The sequence below is a fragment of the Schizophyllum commune genome (genome assembly GCF_000143185.2).
Source record: "Schizophyllum commune H4-8 unplaced genomic scaffold SCHCOscaffold_11, whole genome shotgun sequence".
In the NCBI taxonomy this organism is placed as follows: domain Eukaryota; kingdom Fungi; phylum Basidiomycota; class Agaricomycetes; order Agaricales; family Schizophyllaceae; genus Schizophyllum; species Schizophyllum commune.
In genome coordinates, this window is record NW_026089548.1 from 1,334,211 (window position 1) to 1,351,311 (window position 17,101).

The 17,101-nt window shown below is 58.0% G+C and overlaps 10 protein-coding genes across 10 annotated transcripts; 5 read left to right on the forward strand and 5 right to left on the reverse strand.

The window, feature by feature from the left end:
* Positions 1-109: 109 nt before the first annotated feature.
* On the forward strand, positions 110-882 carry SCHCODRAFT_02639183 (uncharacterized protein). The gene is made up of 4 exons (XM_050346062.1): positions 110-151; positions 205-340; positions 393-677; positions 727-882. Exons 1-3 carry the CDS (start codon positions 130-132, stop codon positions 646-648), a joined length of 414 nt encoding a protein of 137 aa, XP_050198247.1. The 5' UTR covers positions 110-129; the 3' UTR covers positions 649-677; positions 727-882.
* SCHCODRAFT_02639186 (uncharacterized protein) lies at positions 281-1,043 on the forward strand. The gene is made up of 2 exons (XM_050346063.1): positions 281-340; positions 393-1,043. Exon 2 carries the CDS (start codon positions 781-783, stop codon positions 976-978), a length of 198 nt encoding a protein of 65 aa, XP_050198248.1. The 5' UTR covers positions 281-340; positions 393-780; the 3' UTR covers positions 979-1,043.
* A 93-nt stretch (positions 1,044-1,136) lies between these two features.
* On the forward strand, positions 1,137-5,808 carry SCHCODRAFT_02074391 (GH115 alpha-glucuronidase). The gene is made up of 20 exons (XM_050341693.1): positions 1,137-1,778; positions 1,915-2,115; positions 2,172-2,215; positions 2,272-2,353; positions 2,459-2,631; positions 2,699-2,821; positions 2,873-2,948; positions 3,000-3,072; positions 3,123-3,164; positions 3,216-3,538; positions 3,598-3,872; positions 3,924-3,936; positions 3,987-4,003; positions 4,054-4,093; positions 4,143-4,229; positions 4,281-4,642; positions 4,695-4,866; positions 4,920-5,193; positions 5,250-5,295; positions 5,352-5,808. The coding sequence occupies exons 1-20, from the start codon at positions 1,294-1,296 to the stop codon at positions 5,411-5,413; spliced, it is 2,970 nt and encodes a 989-aa protein (XP_050198249.1). The 5' UTR covers positions 1,137-1,293; the 3' UTR covers positions 5,414-5,808.
* SCHCODRAFT_02639188 (uncharacterized protein) lies at positions 5,419-6,196 on the reverse strand. Its single transcript, XM_003028393.3, has 2 exons — positions 5,912-6,196; positions 5,419-5,840 (listed from the first exon to the last, which is right to left on the reverse strand). Exons 1-2 carry the CDS (start codon positions 6,142-6,144, stop codon positions 5,552-5,554), a joined length of 522 nt encoding a protein of 173 aa, XP_003028439.1. The 5' UTR covers positions 6,145-6,196; the 3' UTR covers positions 5,419-5,551.
* A 904-nt stretch (positions 6,197-7,100) lies between these two features.
* SCHCODRAFT_02639192 (uncharacterized protein) lies at positions 7,101-7,757 on the forward strand. Its single transcript, XM_003028087.2, has 3 exons — positions 7,101-7,202; positions 7,255-7,415; positions 7,482-7,757. The coding sequence occupies exons 1-3, from the start codon at positions 7,159-7,161 to the stop codon at positions 7,739-7,741; spliced, it is 465 nt and encodes a 154-aa protein (XP_003028133.2). The 5' UTR covers positions 7,101-7,158; the 3' UTR covers positions 7,742-7,757.
* A 216-nt stretch (positions 7,758-7,973) lies between these two features.
* Positions 7,974-9,615, forward strand: SCHCODRAFT_02514105 (S-adenosyl-L-methionine-dependent methyltransferase; the record flags this gene model as incomplete). The annotated part of the gene is made up of 5 exons (XM_003028088.2): positions 7,974-8,469; positions 8,523-8,720; positions 8,939-9,163; positions 9,263-9,441; positions 9,502-9,615. 5 exons carry the CDS (start codon positions 7,974-7,976, stop codon positions 9,613-9,615), a joined length of 1,212 nt encoding a protein of 403 aa, XP_003028134.2.
* Positions 9,616-9,682: 67 nt separating this feature from the next.
* Positions 9,683-11,015, reverse strand: SCHCODRAFT_02639200 (uncharacterized protein). The gene is made up of 2 exons (XM_003028394.2): positions 10,321-11,015; positions 9,683-10,267 (listed from the first exon to the last, which is right to left on the reverse strand). The coding sequence occupies exons 1-2, from the start codon at positions 10,560-10,562 to the stop codon at positions 9,964-9,966; spliced, it is 546 nt and encodes a 181-aa protein (XP_003028440.1). The 5' UTR covers positions 10,563-11,015; the 3' UTR covers positions 9,683-9,963.
* Positions 10,902-11,126, reverse strand: SCHCODRAFT_01175126 (uncharacterized protein; the record flags this gene model as incomplete). The annotated part of the gene is made up of 1 exon (XM_003028395.2): positions 10,902-11,126. The coding sequence occupies one exon, from the start codon at positions 11,124-11,126 to the stop codon at positions 10,902-10,904; it is 225 nt and encodes a 74-aa protein (XP_003028441.2).
* Positions 11,103-11,976, reverse strand: SCHCODRAFT_02639203 (uncharacterized protein). Its single transcript, XM_050346064.1, has 2 exons — positions 11,681-11,976; positions 11,103-11,616 (listed from the first exon to the last, which is right to left on the reverse strand). Exons 1-2 carry the CDS (start codon positions 11,899-11,901, stop codon positions 11,379-11,381), a joined length of 459 nt encoding a protein of 152 aa, XP_050198250.1. The 5' UTR covers positions 11,902-11,976; the 3' UTR covers positions 11,103-11,378.
* Positions 11,977-12,384: 408 nt separating this feature from the next.
* SCHCODRAFT_02553325 (uncharacterized protein) lies at positions 12,385-17,100 on the reverse strand. The gene is made up of 19 exons (XM_050343689.1): positions 16,722-17,100; positions 16,339-16,663; positions 16,240-16,287; positions 15,840-16,157; positions 15,574-15,734; positions 15,444-15,508; positions 15,128-15,301; positions 14,910-14,999; positions 14,670-14,825; positions 14,530-14,617; positions 14,423-14,476; positions 14,321-14,369; positions 14,190-14,266; positions 13,827-14,140; positions 13,476-13,758; positions 13,197-13,419; positions 13,024-13,122; positions 12,864-12,966; positions 12,385-12,797 (listed from the first exon to the last, which is right to left on the reverse strand). The coding sequence occupies exons 1-19, from the start codon at positions 16,942-16,944 to the stop codon at positions 12,693-12,695; spliced, it is 2,955 nt and encodes a 984-aa protein (XP_050198251.1). The 5' UTR covers positions 16,945-17,100; the 3' UTR covers positions 12,385-12,692.
* Position 17,101: the final 1 nt, after the last annotated feature.

Genomic DNA, 17,101 nt, shown 5'->3' on the forward strand with positions numbered 1-17,101 from the left:
ACCACCGGATCAATCCAGACTTCGGCCCGGAGCTGCCGGCGCGGTCGGCGGTCGCTGCCCATCAACGGGCGCCTAAGTTGCGATGCTACAGTATAGCTTGCCTTCGACCTTCATCCTTTCGAGAACACCATGCCTGTATTGACGCCCGGAGGTCTGCAAAGTCGCGTTTTTCCGCCAATGATGTCGAGCCAATAATCATCTTAGAGCCGAAAGAGGTGCCCAGCAAACCGCAGCCCATCGGCAACATACCTCTCATATTCCTCTTCACGCTCGCTGGGCTCTGCATATGCTTCCTCTTGTGGAGAAGGGCAGACGCTCTGCGAAAAGTTGTATCCCATCAGTGCGTGTACCGCGGCTGGGACAGGTATGGACAGCTAACGCGCGTTGCGCAGATTGAAGACGTTGACTGGGCGACCAGATGGACAGATACGTCTGAGCGACGATGATGGACCGACAGTAGAAGAGTTCATCGTAGATGATGAGGATGAGGAAGACAATACGGAGCTCACGACGGCACAAGACTTGCTAGAAGAGCGAGCGCGGTCCATGACGCCCTCCCCCGCCAAGCCGCCGATCACCACCCTCCCCGACGGTCAACATGACGGCGCAGAACCTCGATCATCTAGTGAAGGGGTGTGGTCGAAGTAGTACATCTCGCGGAGCCGTGGAATATCTAGGTGCGCAACAGCAGCCTATGGTATAGCCCGTACGCTAACAGAGAAGCAGAGTACAGTCTCGTAACCTACCTATGCGTACCATCGCACTGTATGATTATTGTCAATGCTTGTCCCTTGGACCCAAGGCCTTCCTCGACCCCCTCCCTCCTCCCTTACCGCCCTGCCGTGCGTGCAAATTACCCCCGCCTCACGGCGGCTCACCTATATAACACCCCCAGCAGCGCCAAGTCCACGTTCCTCAGCCCAGCCCGCGCGTCATCCCGCCCCTGCTGCGACCGAAAATCCGTACCACAGCCTCTGAGAGGCCGGAGCAGCAGCACCTCCCGGGTACCTGGCCTGATATGTCCTTTTCCCCGCAATCGCGGTCACGAGCCCTCCTGGGCGGGGGCGAAATCCGCGTCGCTGCGCGGTCCGGGCAGAGGGAAACGTCGGAGAAACTGCAGATCGCCCTCTGTTATGGCTGCCGGACAGTCGTCTGACCTCGGAGTTCGGGTTTAGAGGACGCGCTAGAAGGGTATATAGGGAGGCGCGCGAGGACGCCCTGCCGCGATTTGCGTTGCGTGTTCGTCCTAGCAGCAGCAGCACAAACCTTTCAGACTCAGATTTGAACGTCAAGATGTTCAGTCGCGCGGCCCTTGTGGCGGCGGCCCTGGCTGCTCAGCGCGTCTATGCCTTGAGCGAGGGCAACTGCGTCTCTTTCGACGCGTCCTCCGGCGGCTTCCCTCTCGTCGGGGCGACCATCATCACCTCCGAGGACGACTTCCCGGGCGTGCATCGCGCCGTGGCCGACTTCATCGTCGACGTCGCGAACGTGACCGGTACCGCCCCCGCCGCCTTCAACCTCACAGACCTCGAGACACTCCCCTCCTCCGCCCTCATCGTCGGCAGCGTCAACTCCACCATCATCTCCCAGCTTTCGAACTCGTACGCCGTCGACCTTAGCGCGCTCACGGGCCAGTGGGAGAAGTTCGCCAGCGGGCCGGCGCCCGACGCGCTCCCTGGCGTCAAGAACGCGTACGTTATCGCTGGGTCGGACAAACGTGGTACAATCTTCGGCGTCTACGAGCTTTCTGAACAGATCGGCGTTTCCCCGTGGTACTGGTAAGTTATTCGAACCTTTCATGTCGATATGTACGGCGTCCCGCGTCTTTCTCTCTTCTCGCTATCTATTCCTTCCCGCGTACTCTATTCTCCCATATAGTTTTCACTTCTGCATGTTCTAATCCTATCTATGTAGGTGGGCCGACGTTCCCATTTCGAAGCACGAGGAGGTCTACCTGCTCCCCTGCGCGCAAGGGCCACCGACGGTGAAGTACCGCGGCATATTCCTCAACGACGAGGAGCCCGCGCTATCGAACTGGGCCAAGGCAAAGTTCACGAATGGCACGCTTTCGGAGCTGATGCACTCGCCGTTCAACCATCACTTCTATGAGAAGCTGTGAGTGTTTCTCCATTCAGATTCCAAGACACAGCGAGGCTCACGGAGCCATTCAGATTCGAGCTTATTCTTCGGCTGAAGGCGAATCATCTGTGGCCAGGCAAGCGAACGCGGCGGCGCTGGATGCTCCCGCTGATGCTGACCAGGACATTCCAGCCATGTGGGGCAGCGCATTCTGTGTCGACGATGAGCTCAACCAGCCGATGGCGGATTACTACGGCGTGGTGATGGGGACCAGGTGCGCTGACTTCCCCCAATCCCCTCTCTTTGATTGATCCTTCCCTCTACCGCTCCTCCCTTTTACTGCGCGCCCTCCCACCAATACTCACAACCTCCCATCCAGCCACCAAGAACCCATGATGCGCTCGACGCCGAACGAGTGGAACCTCTTCGGTAACGGCACCTGGGATTACAGCACGAACGCGGACAACATCTATCCCTACCTCTACGAAGGTGCTAAGCGGGCGTCCCCGTACGAGTCGATCTTCAGCATGGGTATGCGCGGGGCGGGTGATTGTGAGTGCTCTCTTTTTTGGCCGTAGTCAGTTCGTGTAGATGATTACGAGCTGACGCACGCTTGCAGTACCCCTCTCAGACGAGACGAACATCGAACTGCTCACGCAGATCGTCGCGGACGAGCGTCAGATTCTGAGCGATGTCTTCAACACGTCGGACGTGACGACTATTCCGCAGATATGGACTTTGTGTGAGTTGTCCATGGTGCGGATCAGTCGTTCGTGCTGACAACGGGGGATAGTCCAGGAGGTCCAGGGCTACTACGAACAGGGTATGGAAGTTCCGGAGGATATCACGCTGCTTTGGTCGGATGATAAGTACGTTGTCGAGGTCTTGTAACGACATGCATGCTGACCCGCCTCCTTAAGCTGGGGCAATGTCCGTCGTTTCCCTACGCCAAACGAGAGGAACAGGACTGGTGGCGCCGGTGTCTACTACCACGTAAGTCGATTATAGCTATGCCGTAGCCAAACTTGCTGAACGATATCCAGGTAGACTTCGTCGGAGACCCGCGCGACTACAAGTGGATCGAGGTGCGTTGAGTCATCTAACCTCGAAGCGTACCTCGATTGACAGGACTTCAGAGCTCCCAAATCTCCAAGATCTACGAGCAGATGTCCCTCGCCGTCGAGTACGAGGCCACCCGCGTCTGGATGCTCAATGTCGGCGACCTCAAGCCCTACGAGCGCTCCACTGAGTTCTTCCTCACCCTCGGCTGGAACGCCAGCCGCTGGACACCCGACAACGTCGGCACCTTCGTCACCAGCTGGGCGAAGCGTGACTTCCAGGTCGAGGACGCGGAGGCGGAGGCCATTGCAGAGATCATCGCCAACTTCACGAAGCTGAACGCGCGGAGGAAGCCTGAGTTGTGGAACAGCACGACGTACAGCCTGACGAACTATCGGGAGTGAGTCGTTTTCATGTTGGGGCTTTGTGTTAGTGGGTCGGTACTGACGCGGCTCAAAGGGCGCAGACGACTTTGGACGAGTGGAACGCCATTCGGAATACCTCGACGGCGATCTACGACGGACTCCCGTCCGACGTCCAGCCCGCGTACTTCCAGCTCGTGCATCATGCCGTGCTCGCCAGCGCCAACCTCGGCGAGATGCTGATTTTGGCCGGGCTCAACAACCTCTATGCATCGCAGGCTCGCCTCAGCACGAACGACCTTGCGGATAAGGTGCAGGAGCTATTTGAGTATGATTACGATCTCGAGGTCGAATACCATAGCATCCTCGACGGTGAGCTGGTTGTTCTTCGTTATCTGTATCGTCGCTGATGCACCGTGGCAGGAAAATGGAACCAGTGAGTATTCGCTTAAGCATGTTGGAAGTGATGTCTAACCCCGAGCAAAGTATGATGGATCAGACCCGTATGCAACCTTCCGTGAACTGCTTGACTACCACTGACCTTGCCCCCAAGACGTCGGATACTACTATTGGCAGCAACCTATGACCAACACGTACGTGAGTCGGAGTTCTTGCGGAGTATCGTGCTCACAGATGAGATAGTATGCCTGCCGTTAACCGCGTTCAGTCGAGAAGGCAAGCTCTTGCCGGTGTCATGCGAATCATCCCCGAGGGTACAGCCGGTGCTTGGTAAGTCGTGCTGCGAGCGAGACAGTGAATATGGCTGACCAGTCATCTTAGGCCCGGCGACAACCCATACCAGTGCGCGAAAGGCTACGACTGTGGTGACCCCACCATCTACATCGACCGCTACTCTCCCATCTCCGACCGCTACGTCGACGTCTCCGCCGGTGGTCCTGCACCCTTCTCCTGGAACGTCACCAGCAATGCGAGCTGGGTGTCGACGTCCCTTCAAGGCGGCGACATATCTCCTGACAGCAAGGAGGCGCGGTTGTATCTCTCTGTCAACGATTGGAGTGCTGTGAACGGAACAAGCTATGCGCAGCTGACCTTCGTCGCGATCTCGAGCATCGACGATCCGCTGACGGTCAACCTCACGCTGGTTGCTTACAACCCGGGTGCTCCGGCTGAGGGCTTCACCGGTGAGCGAGGGTCAGTATGCTGTGAGACGATGACCAATCGTCACCCTTCCAGGCTACGTTGAGGGTGATGGTGTGGTGTCCTTCGAGGCCTCGCATGCAGCGAGGAATACGCCCGTTGACGATCTCGCGTGGACCGTAATTCCCGATTATGGGCGCACATTGGCAGGCGTCACTCCCTGGCCGCGCGGCGACAAGAACTTCACTGCCGGTACCGGTCCGTCTTTGTACGTTGGCGTCCTGTCCTCACTTTTGTTCATCTATTCACGCTGCTTCGCAGGGAGTATGACTTCTACACCTTCGGCAACGTCAGCAGCGCCAACGTCACCGTCTACCTGTCGCCTTCCTGGAACGCGCAAGGCATGAATAACTCCCTGTCGTACGGCCTGCAAGTAGACGAGTCCGACATCGACGTCGTCGAGTACATCCCATACCCGACGACGATCGGGGGCAAGCCCGCGGAGTGGGCCGGCTTGGACGGCTTCGTGGCGAACAACATCGCCACGGGCAAGAGCAACTTCACGCTGAGTGGTGCTGGGGCACATACGCTCAAGGTGGATTTCCCATACTTCAGACCCCTTGTGACGGGTATGCTGACTTTCCCGGGTAGCTCTGGATGACGCAGCCAACCGTGGTGGTGCAGAAGATCGTGATAGGTGCGTGGATGTGGCTACCCATCGTACTTCGTCGAGCTCACATGCGCCATGCGTAGATCTTGGCGGCGCACTCGCAAGCTACCTCGGGCCTCCCGAGAGCGTGCACGTGGGAGCTTGAGGGTGTTGAAAGCAAGATGTGCTGTAGTATTATGCAGAAGAGAACAACATCATCGTAGGTAAATGTGAACAAAACATTGACTAGTCCATCGTCCTTGAACACAGTATCGCGCGGTTCCCTAACACATACAGAAGCCCTCTACAACACAGCCCACCCCAAGAGCGCGCCAGCGACACCGGCAACGAGGCCATTCTGAAGGTTCGTGCCGCGGAGCGCGGCATTGTTGTCGTCGTCGCTGCCACTGGAACCCGAGGGGTGGCTCGAGCTCGACGTCTGTGAGCGAGTAGACTGGCCGCTGCCGCCGCTGCTACCGCTCCTGCTCGTCGTGCCGTTGCTGCTACCGCTGCTCGTCGCAGTGCCCGTGATGACAGAGTCGGACGCGGTAACGGTGTCCGAGCCAGAGATGACGGTGTCTGATGCGGTGACGCTGAGGAGGTGTGTGGTAAGCATGTTGTGACAGCCAGAAGGGGCGGGCAAGGACAGAGGGCAAACACTCACGTCGCGTTCGACGCTGAGCTCGACGCCGAATAGGTGACATCGGCTGAGCTAGAGCCCGACGACACAGTGGTTGGCTCTTCCGCCGCGCTCGAGCTTTGGGCCGTCGTCTCTACCGTCGCTGCTGAGCTCGAAAAGCTCGTCGCAGGATCGGACTCTCCCGAGGATGACTCCTGGGCGGCGACAGAGGCCACAAAGGCGAGGAAAAGGGCGGCGGTAAGCTGAGTGACGCGCATGGTGGAGGAGTAGACTGGTGAAGAGGATGTGACTAGAGTCGGTAGGTGTAGGCGAGTGATGATCTGTGAGCAGCACACCCGTCCTACCACGTCCCCCACCTTTTATACAGACGCGGATCCCTTCCGCACGCTACGACCCGGCGTCCGTCTAATATTCAATTCCCATGGGATCGCTGAGGGATATCATGCGCTCTCACCGCCACAGTCATTCAGTACGCTTGTTGCGGTCATTTGCCCTGGATTCTTGGAGTGTCACGGTCAGGAGATGCCTTGGCCCCGCTGGTGAGCATGCTTGCGCTGGTCGCGCTCTTATTCACCTGCTGATCATGCCTTGCAGCGAGCTACTATGTCGAAGGCCGCAGATGGCCGCGGCGCGAATCCGAAGCCGACCTGAATACACTCGCAGTCATCGCTGGCCGTACAGTTGACCGCATCCTGTATCGAGAGACTCAAAGCGCACCGCCGTACCAACGCCACGTCTCCAACTTAGAACTGACCAACCGACGTGAGTGCTTCTGGTAGGCTCGTTTCTGCATGTATCTCGTATGACTTTCACAGGGATTGCGCGCGTTTATGGTGTTCATCTCTCGGTCAATTGTTCCCAGCATGCGGATGGTGCGGCGAAGGGGTGAGCTGCCCGCGCTCGGGGCCCCGACTCGGACGTGGGCGCGTCGACATAGTTATCTCATGCGAGCTGTGTCGAAGACGAACAAGAACGGTCTGGTGAGGTGGATACCTTGGAGACGGTCAGGGCCACGATCTATCTGCAGAGCATTTGTTCTCTTGCTGAGCGCTGAGGAAGTCAAGCGCAGTCTAAGCTGTAGGTGCATATCTTTTCATGCAGATATACGTCGAGGCCCTGTCGCAAATCGAAGCCTTCAATAACTTGCCGGTCACCATTCAATCTGTAATGCTCGTGTCCCCCCAATGCGGCATAGACCACTGGGACAATGAACGCACGTGCTGCGGCGCTTGGGAGGCATTCCGAATGAATGCGCCTTGGTCCCGACCGGCATGTCGACGACGAGCTCGAAGGGAACGCCTCACCGTACCTATAGGTTCGTCGGAGCTTCATCGACATAGGCGTGTACTAATCCGCTACGCAAACAGAGGCCACCGCTCATACTCCTTCACCGCCTCGGACGTCAACGAGCTCGTAGAGCTTCGCGCGCGCCAGCGAACCTTCCATGGCGCCTACAGCCGCACGGCGCTCTCTAACCTAGGCTACTCATTGACGATATTGCGTCTGTTCGATGGCAGGTTCCACAAGAGTGAGTTCCAGAGCGTCCTTCGATTTTTTTACGAGCGCCTCTTGATTCTGACGCCGTCACCCATAGTCGGCGTCCTGTTCGCCGTCTTCGGTGTTCTAATGTTCTGCATTGCTTACTACCGCTCGCGGCATTCCAAGCACGACTTCGCCGACAACAATTGTAAAGATAGACATGAAGGCAGGGTCATGCATACGGAAGGCCAACACGGCAAGCGCATATATGGGAGACCATACATCACGGCGGGGAAATTCGTGGTCTTGGTCGCTTTGCTGGTTTTTGGGTTGGAGTTAGCGCTTTTGTTGCTACTCCTCGACGTGCAAATATGATATCCCACATAACTTAGCCCAACTGATCCTTGGGAAGGCAGGCATGATCTGGCCTGCGGGACTGCAGGCGCTGCTTTGTTTGTTCACCTGATGGAACAAACAATGAACATCGGACCGATGTGCCGTATCCTCTCCTCGTCCTCCATCTTGCTCTCGAACGTCGCCGCCGAGGGCGCCGCACCATCTAACTTCAAGCTCGCATCAACCTCTCCGCTCTAAGAAACACAGAAATATGGGGCAGAAAAGGAAGTCGAGAGTCAGCGTCCATGGTATAGCTGGTCTCCTCAAGAATCTCGGCAGCAGCGAGATACTGGCTGTGAAGACAGAAATCGGGGACAGAAACGACATCGGTGATCTGCGCCCACCAAAGCAGGAGGGTGCGCCTGCAGACGATCTTCCCCCTCTCCCCTCCCCATCGACATCCGCGCTGGGCTTCGTCGACTCTCAGCGAAGACCCGAAGAAGCGGAGGCGATCGAGGCGCATATACCTCCTCCGCGACCGACAGCTCCGTCCCCTATACCAACCGCTCAGACGGGGGAGCTGTCGCAGCTAACGACGACACGAGAACGACCTGCAAAGCGCCAAAAAACTGTCCACACCGCGACGAATGCGTCGACGAGCAAATGGGCCAAAAAGTACGGGAAGGCCTGGGTCGATAAGTACGACGCGTCTGGCCTCGTTCCCTACTACAAGAATAAGGCGGAGGTGCCGGAGGAGCTGGCAAAATGTGCGTAGTCCATCCTGATCGCTGACGCGCACGACACTGATCGCGTCGAGCAGACTTCTCTCAGCGCCTTCGGTACTTCTCTCTATACTCTGAGCCCCCAGGCTGCCTTCTGGACACGGAGGGCTGGTTCAGTGTTACTCCGGAGGCGATTGCGAACAGGATCGCTGAGCGCTGCCGATGCGACACGATATTGGACGCGTTCTGTGGCGTCGGAGGGAACGCGATCGCGTTCGCGCAGACTTGTCAACGTGGTGCGTGTTTCTTTCCTCGATCGGGTGCGTATATGTGTCTTCCTCCCCGTTCTGAGGCGCATATATGCACCTCCCCGACAATCCTTACACCTACCACCACCCTCTTCGTGTTCGCGTTGCCCGTATATGTATGCATGCACCCCGTCGTCCCTTCCCAAACCCATCGCGTGGTCCACTCCTTGCTCATTCTATCATCTAGGACTAACTTGATCCACCAGTCATCGCCCTGGATACTGACCCCACACGCCTCGCCCTCGCCCGACATAACGCGCAAATATACGGCGTCGCCGACCGGATCGAGTTCATCCTGACGGACTACGTCGCATTCGCGGAAGCGTATATCAGTCGGAAGGAGATCTCCCAAACGGCTGTAACGAAGCCAGCGCGTATGATCGACGTCGTCTTCCTTAGCCCGCCATGGGGCGGCCCTTCGTACCTCCAAGGTTCAAGTCGACCAGCGTCGCCGGTGAAGGGTGGGTATGTGCCAGGTTTGTCCGTTGCTGAGCACTATGTGATTGAGAGTGCTGACATACTGCTCCCAGTCCTTCCCGCCGACGCGGACGAGATATCGTCAACGGAGCACCCCACGTACTCCCTCGCGTCCATTCGCCCCCTCCCAGGCGGCGAGCTCTTCCACCTCACAAGACGAATATCGCACAACGTAGCCTACTACCTACCTCGGAACACCGACCTGGCGGAGATTGGAGCATTGGTAGAGGCCGTCGATGCCGGGACCCCCAAATCCACGAAGGGCAAAGGCAAGGGCAAAGCGACGCCGGAGCAAGGGGAGAAGATCGAGATCGAGGAGGAGTGGATGGGCAACAAACTCAAGGCGTTGACGTGCTACTTTGGCGGGCTCGCCGCCGGGCAGGGGCATCTATTTGACGCTGTATAGTTGGTTTAGCGCGTACGCGATGCCCGCGTAGGGCATTTACTTGTGTCCCATGGATAGAAGTTCGACTGCGGTTTGTCACATCTTCGTCTTCTCTTTGCTCAGAACTTAAGCTATCCATAGGCTTCTATGTCGCGCGTCCTATCAGTGCGTAAGCGCCCTCGAGGTTACAACATTGTTACGGTCCAAATATCGACAGTCCATATCGTCCATGCATTATCTACCCGTCGTGTTCAATGCTCATGCCTCACGGCACCTCCTCCAGCGTGCCCTTTGGCAATCTTTCCGGCATGCTTCCCAGCACGCCTCTCAAGATTGCTTTCCGCGTGTACTTCACCACTCATACACGCCTTACAGCATCAAGCCCACGAGACCGCCTACGACGCCGACGAAAAGGCCGCCATGCATGTCCGCGAGCGGCAGCGCGCCGTTGTTGTCGCCTGTGGCAGAAGCGGAGGCGGAGGTCGATGACGAGGTACGCGTCGAGGTAGGTGCGCCTCGAGTGGTCGAGCCGCCGCTACTGGTCGGGCGCGTCGTGGTCGGCTGCGCGCTGGTGGTCGTCTCCTGCGTGACCGTCGAGATGGAGGATGTGTCCGCGGTGGTGGTGGGCACGGTGGTGTCCGTCTCCGTCGTGGAGAGGATGGTGTCAGTGGGGCTGGGGAGAGTGAGATGTCTGTTCGCCGATCGTAGGAAGGGGCAGGAGCTCACCTCACGGTGTCCGTGTCCGTGTCGGTGCCACTGAGCGTGGTGGTGTCGTCGCCCGTCGCGGTCGAGCTCACAGGGATGGTGGGGAACGTGTCCGTAATGGACTCGGTGATGGGTTCAGTGGGCAGGCTGAGGCTCGTGTCCGAGATGCTCGGGAAGGTCTCCGTCTCGGCAGTGGTCGTTTGCGCGCTAACGGCGAGCGCGGCAGCGAGAACGACAGCGAGCTTCATGGTGGTGGTCTTCATCGTGGCTGTGTGGGGTGAGCGGGTCGTGGAGGGTCGTGGAGAGCGTTCAGCTGATCCTAACGAGGGCGCGGGTGAACGTGCTTTGCTGGCGGTCGCGAGCAAGGGCGTATGTATACGATCCCGAGGACCCAGAAGGTACTTATAGCTGCGGACAGGGAGGCCCGGATCCTCCTATTGGACAGCCTACACGGTCAGGAAGGCCGCTTCCGGCGTGCGCGCCCTTTTTATGGACCGGCGCGCAGGGGGTGACGTCGATCGTATGAATGTGGGGCTGTGCGGGGACGTCGAGGAGGGGGCGCGCCTGTCGCGCGCTCGCAAAGCGGCAGCGTGGGGCGGGTCTCATTCAGCTGATTTTGCAGGTGACGAGGGCCGCAGCGCGAGTCGGTACCCGGGACCCGATTCGCGGCCAGAAGAATACGTTTGCGAGCAAGCGAGGGAGGGCAGGTGCATAGAGGGCTGGATGGAGGACGAATTGGAACGTTCGGGAACGGCCGCTTGAAGATCAACCGTGGGAAGGGGCATTGGAATACCCCCGTCGGAAACAAACGCAATCTGAACCGCCATTTCGACAAGAGGGTCGCACCATAGTCTACCCTACATGCACAACCTATCGTAAGTGAATGTCCCATGAAGTCCCATCGCATGTTCACCACATCATTACAGCGAATCGCCACCGTATTAGCGCGCCAGGTCCTCCTGACGCCTTTAGGGCAGTACGCGAGGCAATAGCCCGAGTCCGTTAGGGTATAGTGGGCCGCCTCGTCGTAGTTCCGCCACCGCTACCTCCTCACAACCTCCTCCTCATTTGGCGCTCCCTCAGAGCATGAAGCCCATGACGCCAGCGACAGCGCCGACGACGAGGCCGGTGCGCGCGTCGAAACCCATGGCGCCGTTCGAGTCGTCGCCGTCCTCGAAGGGGTCCTTGTGCGTCACGACCGCCGTCTCGGAGGTGGTGGTCCTCGTCGCCGTGGTCGACACCCTGGTCGTGCTGCTGCTGCCGCTCTTCGATCCGGAGCTGCTCGCAGACGAGGCGCGGCTCGAGCGGGAGGAGGCCCTAGAGAAGTGCGTGTCAGCTCGCTCAGATCTTTTAATGGCCGGTTCGAAGAAAGCAGACGTACTTTGATGAGCTCTCCGAATCGCTCGTCTCCGTCTCCGTCTCCGTCGTGGTCGAGTCGGTGACAACGGTGTCGGTCACGGAGACGATGGGCATGTCCGTCGCGGTGGGCATCAGGTCGGTCGTGTCCGCCGGCGCGTTCGTCTCGAAGGTATCGTCCTGCGCAGACACAGCGACCACGGCCATAAGCGCAAGCGCAACGAGCTTCATCATGGTGGCCTTCATCGTGAAAGGAGTGCTGATGCTGAACGCGGGTCTGAAAGATGCGAAAGAAGGTAGGAGAGGGAAGGGACGAACGCCTCTGACTGCTTGAAACCTGACCGCCTGAACCAGGCTTTATAGCGGTGCAGACCCAGCTTCATCGGCGTGCGGTCCCGAGCTCTAATCCTGAACAAGCGTCCTGGAGAAAGCAAGACACTTTCTAGCTCGCGCGCCGACCCTCTCTAGCCCAATACACGCTATATATTGACGTGCATACTGAGGCCAAGTTCTCGCCTTAGGACCGAGTGGGCGCGATATGACCGAGACGAAGGCAGCGACGAGCGCAATACAACCGCGACGAGCGCGCCACGCCCGAATGAATGCTAGACCCGTCCATCCGTTAGCTCCAGACTGACTATCGCCTGACAATATCCTGCGAGGAACGCCTGAGCTTCAGCCTCGCTCGCCTCTGCGCGGCTAGCGACGTGGACGACACCGGGAGAGCGCGCGGACAGCGGCCACAGCAGCGAGAGGCTCTATCTCGACGTATTGAGGACGTCCGAGAAGGCGCGCATGTTACAGCAGAGTACAATATGAATAAGTAACATACACTTCTATCCAATACAAGCATTACAAGTGTGTGGGTCAGTCAGTAGAATAAACAAGAATATGCCTCTTCAAGCTTGTGGGCCGAACAGTATGAAAAATTGAGAAAGAGTCAGTAGCGCCGAAAGCTGAACGAGAGGAAGTCGGGTCGCAGGAATGTTGTTCTCCCCCGCAATGAATGGAAACAAGGCGGGCCTTCATGCATGAGTCTAATCCAAATCCTCGATAGCCTCAGAGTCCTCGTCCTCGTCCTCGGGTTGCTCAAGGAGCTGCGCCAAGCTCTGCTTTTCCTTGGGCTTTGCCATACCGAACAACTGGGATGACGGTCAGTACTCGTCCACCATGCCCTCACACTCGCTCAGTTTCAACTGAGAACTCACAAATTTGATCTCCTTCACGCTCATCTTGTGCAAGCGGGTGCCCGTGCCCTCGCCCAGCGCCGCCTCAGCCAGCCCGACCTTGACGTCCTGTAGCTTGAGCATGCTACACACGAAAGCCGATCAGCACACAGCTCGACTACGCAAGGCACGCCCAACGCACCGCTCCTCGATCGTGTCCTCCACAACCAACCGCTTGATCCACACCGGCTTGTCCTGACCGATACGATGGCACCGGTCATACGCCTGGCTCTCGGCAGCGCTGCATAGGTGGGAAGGGGAAAGGGGATGGTTAGCACGATGTGCCAGACATATCGTTTGTCAAAGTGTACGCACTAGTTCCACGATAGGTCGAGGTTGATGACCCGGTTGGCGGAGACGAGGTTGAGGCCGACGCTCCCGCACTTGGTGCTGATCAGGATGACCTTGGGCCCGCCGGGGCGCTTGAACGCGGCGAGGACAGCATCGCGCTGCTGGCGGTCCATGCGGCCGTCGAAGCGGAGCGCGCTGATGCCGTGGATGGAGAAGACGGTGTCGACGAGGTCGAGCATGGAGGTCCCTGAATGCGAAATTGTGGTCAGCGCTGAGACAAAAAGGGGACAGTGCACAACCCACATTGCGAGTAGACGATCGTCTTGTCCCCCGTCGCATCCCACTCCCTCAGCAACTCAAGCAATTTGAGCATTTTGGTGCTAGGTTCGATATCGTCGTCGCTCTTCGCCCAACGCTCATACATCGCTTGATTGTCATCCTTGCCAACACGCTTCTTGCCCATATTGCTCCCCTTCGTCTTCCGCTTCTTCGGCCGAGCCATGGCAGAGCTGAGGTCAAGGCCAACATCCGAATCCTCGTCGCTCTCATCGTCCGAGCCCTTCTTCTTCGACTTGGAGTAGATGTTCTGCAAGCACGCCCGTCAGCATAAGCCCTCGCCGACAGCAACTTCTCATCGTCCGCGCCACGACTCACCTGCACCCCCTCATCCGACTTCCTCTTCTTCGTCGGCCTCTGACTGATCATGTCCAAGTCCGGAAACTCATCGTCCGAATCGTCCAGCACAATATCCTCGAACGCCCTCTTTGGCGGCGCGTCCTCAATCTCGATATCGCTATCGTCGATGTCCGAAAAGATAGACTGGGGCTGGCGGCGCGCTCGGGCAGCGGCTTTGCGCGCTTCACGGCGCTTGCGCTTCTGCTCCTTGACCTCCTCCTTCGTGGGCTCGAAGGCGGAAGACTTGAAGATCTTGTCGCCCTTGAAGTTGGTCATCTTCTTGCAGGTTGGGCCTGGCCATATATGTTAGCGTCAGATAGATGTCGAGGGATAAGCACATACATGGCCGGAGTCCTTGCGCTACAGCCCGCTCGTACTCCTGTTCGGCTCGAAGGTTTTCCTTCTCGCTGCCCTCGCCGCTATGAGGTTGTTAGCCAACTGCAACAACACCCGAAGATGGAAATTCAACTTACAACACGCCGTCGTGAGCAATGGCTGAGTTTTGCAAGTCCTCCAGGCACTCTGCGAATATTTGTCAGCCTCAGTCTCGACAATGTAAGTTAGGCTCTACGCACCTACGCAAACCTGATGCCCACAAGGCAGTACCCTGCCCTTATCCTGTCCGAACACTATCCCAGATCCATGAGCATCCCTGCGTCATGAACCGCTAGCGAGCACTCACAATCATGGCAAACAGGACAATCCGCGCCCAACGAAGGATCATCGTCATTAAAGCCCAGCTCAGCGCGTGCCATGAACTTGCGCGCGACCTGAGATCGCGTCAGTTTCATGATCTACCACCGCGAAGTTACCATCCCTCACCGAATCAACCCAAGCCTTGCCCATGAGCTTCGTCGCCCTCGAGCGCTCCTTCTCCGCATCCGTGCCTACAATAAGCGACGGGTCGTCGAGTTGGCCAGATTGGGCGAGGATCAGTTGTGGATGGCAGGTGAGCTGCCGCAGGCGGAGGATGAGGACCTGGAAGGCGGTGTCAGCTGTGAGGCCTCAGAGGGAGGGGAGGGGGAGGAGGAGAGGGAGAAACTGAGATGGCGGCAGACTCACCAAAATGAAGGAGTAGTTCTTCACGAGCGTCCCCTTCGCGATGTACTTGTTGATCCGCACCTGCGTCTGCTGCTCGATGTCGTCGTAGATCTGGAGGTTGGGCGTCAGCTTCAGATCCATATGATAATCTTTTTTATAGCTCGGGTCTCATGGCTTCGGCAGAGCCTTCTATCCGCACGTCTCTTCCAATGCGACACAGATATCAGGAGATTACTCACCTGCCTCTCATCCGGCGTAAACTCCATCTTCACCAGCTCGATATCCTTCGGCGGCAACCTCAGAATCGGCTGCCCCTCCAGCATCGAGTCCTTCGTCCGCCGCATGATGAGCGGCTTAAGGATCGCCTGCGCGCGCTGCCCGGCCATCGGCGCGTCCTCGTTCTGCATTTTTATCTGTGTGAGAAGGTGAGTCGGTTGATGTAATTCTGGTGGGAGGACAATAGGAGGTGAGAGGAAAGGGGGGGAGGGGCGCGGGTGGGAGAGCAGTCGGACGACGGCATGGGTGTGAGTGGGAAGGTGAAGGGAAGAGACTCACGATATGCGAGTCAAAACTTGGATAGTCATTCCATGGGCGGAAGTGGCCGAAGCGGAGGAGGCCGTCTGGAGGAGGAACACATCCATTGAGAATTGATTGTCTAATCGACGACATGCAAAGGGACACGCACAGATATCCGCCAACGAGTTCGTCACCGGCGTCCCCGTCAGCGCCCATCGATATTCCGCGCGGACGTAGGCTAGCGAAAGACTAGCCTGCGTGCTGCGATTGCGTATGAATTGAGCCTCGTCTGCGATGACGCGGAAGAACTCAGTTCGCGCGAGGAGGCCGCTGTTGGGGCGTCAGTGTCCGTTGGTAGAACTAAACGGCACCTAGTAGGAACTACACTGCACCGGAACGTGCAATGATAGGAAAACGAAGCAGACATGTACTCACCCCTTCTTCTCCAACCACTTCTCCGTGTCCCAGTCGTTGAGCCCCTTCGGGACCGCGAAGTCCTGGTTCAACGTCTGATAGCTCGTAATCACGACGTCCACGTCCCTCAATTCCCTCTTCGAAGTCAACTTGTCCTTGCCATGATGAATATGCGCGCGGAATAGGCCGTTGGTCTTCGTTTCGATTTCGTCCTTCCATTGCTGCAGGAGCGCGGCAGGGACGACGATCAAGGTGACGCGGACTTTGTCGTCCATGCCAGGCATGTCAATGGACATGGTGGCGAGCATCTGCACCGTCTTTCCGAGGCCCATGTCGTCGCTGAGGGAGATATGAGTGTGAGGGGTGAGGTGCGAGGATATGGGGCGCAGGGTGTGAAGGGAATGAAGGGGTGGATACATACGCGAGGATTCCTCCTTTGGCCCCAGTCTTTTTTTCTTGCTTGACCATCCTGCACCTTGATTAGCGCTTCCCGTCCCTCCATATAATCAAATCAACCCACCACGCCACACCGATCCATTGATGCTCCAGCAAGCGCACCTCCATTCCGGGCAGAATGTCGTCCTTCGTGGTTGCACCTAGGGACTCGATCGCCTTCTGCACCGTCCAGCCCTTGCTGTCGTTCTCAAGCCCGCGCTGCACGTACGTCGCCATCTGCGCGAGCGGGTCCTCGCCCGTGACGTCGATCGCGCGAATGGGCGCCTGGTCGACATTGATGTTGAAGCCCCCCGCAGCAGCCTTAGTAGGTGACCCGAAGCTCGTGCGCGCGCGGTGGAGATGTCTGGAGCCAGAGGCGAGGAAGGCGGCATCTTCGAGGTCGATTTCGCCTGTGGGGAAGGGTGCTATGAGGACAAAGGTGCAGAGGCGCAGTAATTGGCGACGCACCGACCGGACTTTGGGAGAGTTGTGTAGCATTGAATTCCTGCGCGAGCCTAGCTCGTTGTATGGCTGCTGACGCTGCTGCGAGCGTAAATGGGTTCGTAGGCGGCCCGGGCGTCTGTGGCGCATTGGCGCTTGTTGACGGTCGTAACGGTGTCTGTGACGAGCCCGACGCGTCTAACAGCGCCAAAATATCCTGCGTCGGCTGGGGAGTCGCGTCTACTCCCATTGTTACGCGTTCAACGGTCAAGATGAGGGGAGGAGCCAAGGATCGCGACCGCGCGCCACATGTCCAAGCGTGGATCCACAACTGGCACCGCCACCGAATAAGCGCCCAGATACCAGCGTCTTCTCATATTTCCTTGCGTGCTGGCGCGATTTCTGTA

Coding starts and splice junctions, on each gene's coding strand:
- SCHCODRAFT_02639183 (XM_050346062.1), top strand. CDS start 130: ATGCCTGTATTGACGCCCGGAG. Junction 152..204: donor GCCTGTATTGACGCCCGGAG/GTCTGCAAAGTC, acceptor TAATCATCTTAG/AGCCGAAAGAGGTGCCCAGC. Junction 341..392: donor CGAAAAGTTGTATCCCATCA/GTGCGTGTACCG, acceptor CGCGTTGCGCAG/ATTGAAGACGTTGACTGGGC.
- SCHCODRAFT_02639186 (XM_050346063.1), top strand. CDS start 781: ATGCTTGTCCCTTGGACCCAAGGCCTTCCTCGACCCCCTCCCTCCTCC.
- SCHCODRAFT_02074391 (XM_050341693.1), top strand. CDS start 1,294: ATGTTCAGTCGCGCGGCCCTTGTGGCGGCGGCCCTGGCTGCTCAGCGC. Junction 1,779..1,914: donor GGCGTTTCCCCGTGGTACTG/GTAAGTTATTCG, acceptor CTATCTATGTAG/GTGGGCCGACGTTCCCATTT. Junction 2,116..2,171: donor CATCACTTCTATGAGAAGCT/GTGAGTGTTTCT, acceptor GGAGCCATTCAG/ATTCGAGCTTATTCTTCGGC.
- SCHCODRAFT_02639188 (XM_003028393.3), bottom strand. CDS start 6,144: ATGCGCGTCACTCAGCTTACCGCCGCCCTTTTCCTCGCCTTTGTGGCC. Junction 5,841..5,911: donor AGCTCAGCGTCGAACGCGAC/GTGAGTGTTTGC, acceptor ACACCTCCTCAG/CGTCACCGCATCAGACACCG.
- SCHCODRAFT_02639192 (XM_003028087.2), top strand. CDS start 7,159: ATGTCGACGACGAGCTCGAAGGGAACGCCTCACCGTACCTATAG. Junction 7,203..7,254: donor ACGCCTCACCGTACCTATAG/GTTCGTCGGAGC, acceptor CTACGCAAACAG/AGGCCACCGCTCATACTCCT. Junction 7,416..7,481: donor CGATGGCAGGTTCCACAAGA/GTGAGTTCCAGA, acceptor CGTCACCCATAG/TCGGCGTCCTGTTCGCCGTC.
- SCHCODRAFT_02639200 (XM_003028394.2), bottom strand. CDS start 10,562: ATGAAGACCACCACCATGAAGCTCGCTGTCGTTCTCGCTGCCGCGCTC. Junction 10,268..10,320: donor ACGGACACGGACACCGTGAG/GTGAGCTCCTGC, acceptor CACTCTCCCCAG/CCCCACTGACACCATCCTCT.
- SCHCODRAFT_02639203 (XM_050346064.1), bottom strand. CDS start 11,901: ATGAAGGCCACCATGATGAAGCTCGTTGCGCTTGCGCTTATGGCCGTG. Junction 11,617..11,680: donor GATTCGGAGAGCTCATCAAA/GTACGTCTGCTT, acceptor GCACTTCTCTAG/GGCCTCCTCCCGCTCGAGCC.
- SCHCODRAFT_02553325 (XM_050343689.1), bottom strand. CDS start 16,944: ATGGGAGTAGACGCGACTCCCCAGCCGACGCAGGATATTTTGGCGCTG. Junction 16,664..16,721: donor ACTCTCCCAAAGTCCGGTCG/GTGCGTCGCCAA, acceptor CCTTCCCCACAG/GCGAAATCGACCTCGAAGAT. Junction 13,759..13,826: donor AGTCGGATGAGGGGGTGCAG/GTGAGTCGTGGC, acceptor GCGTGCTTGCAG/AACATCTACTCCAAGTCGAA.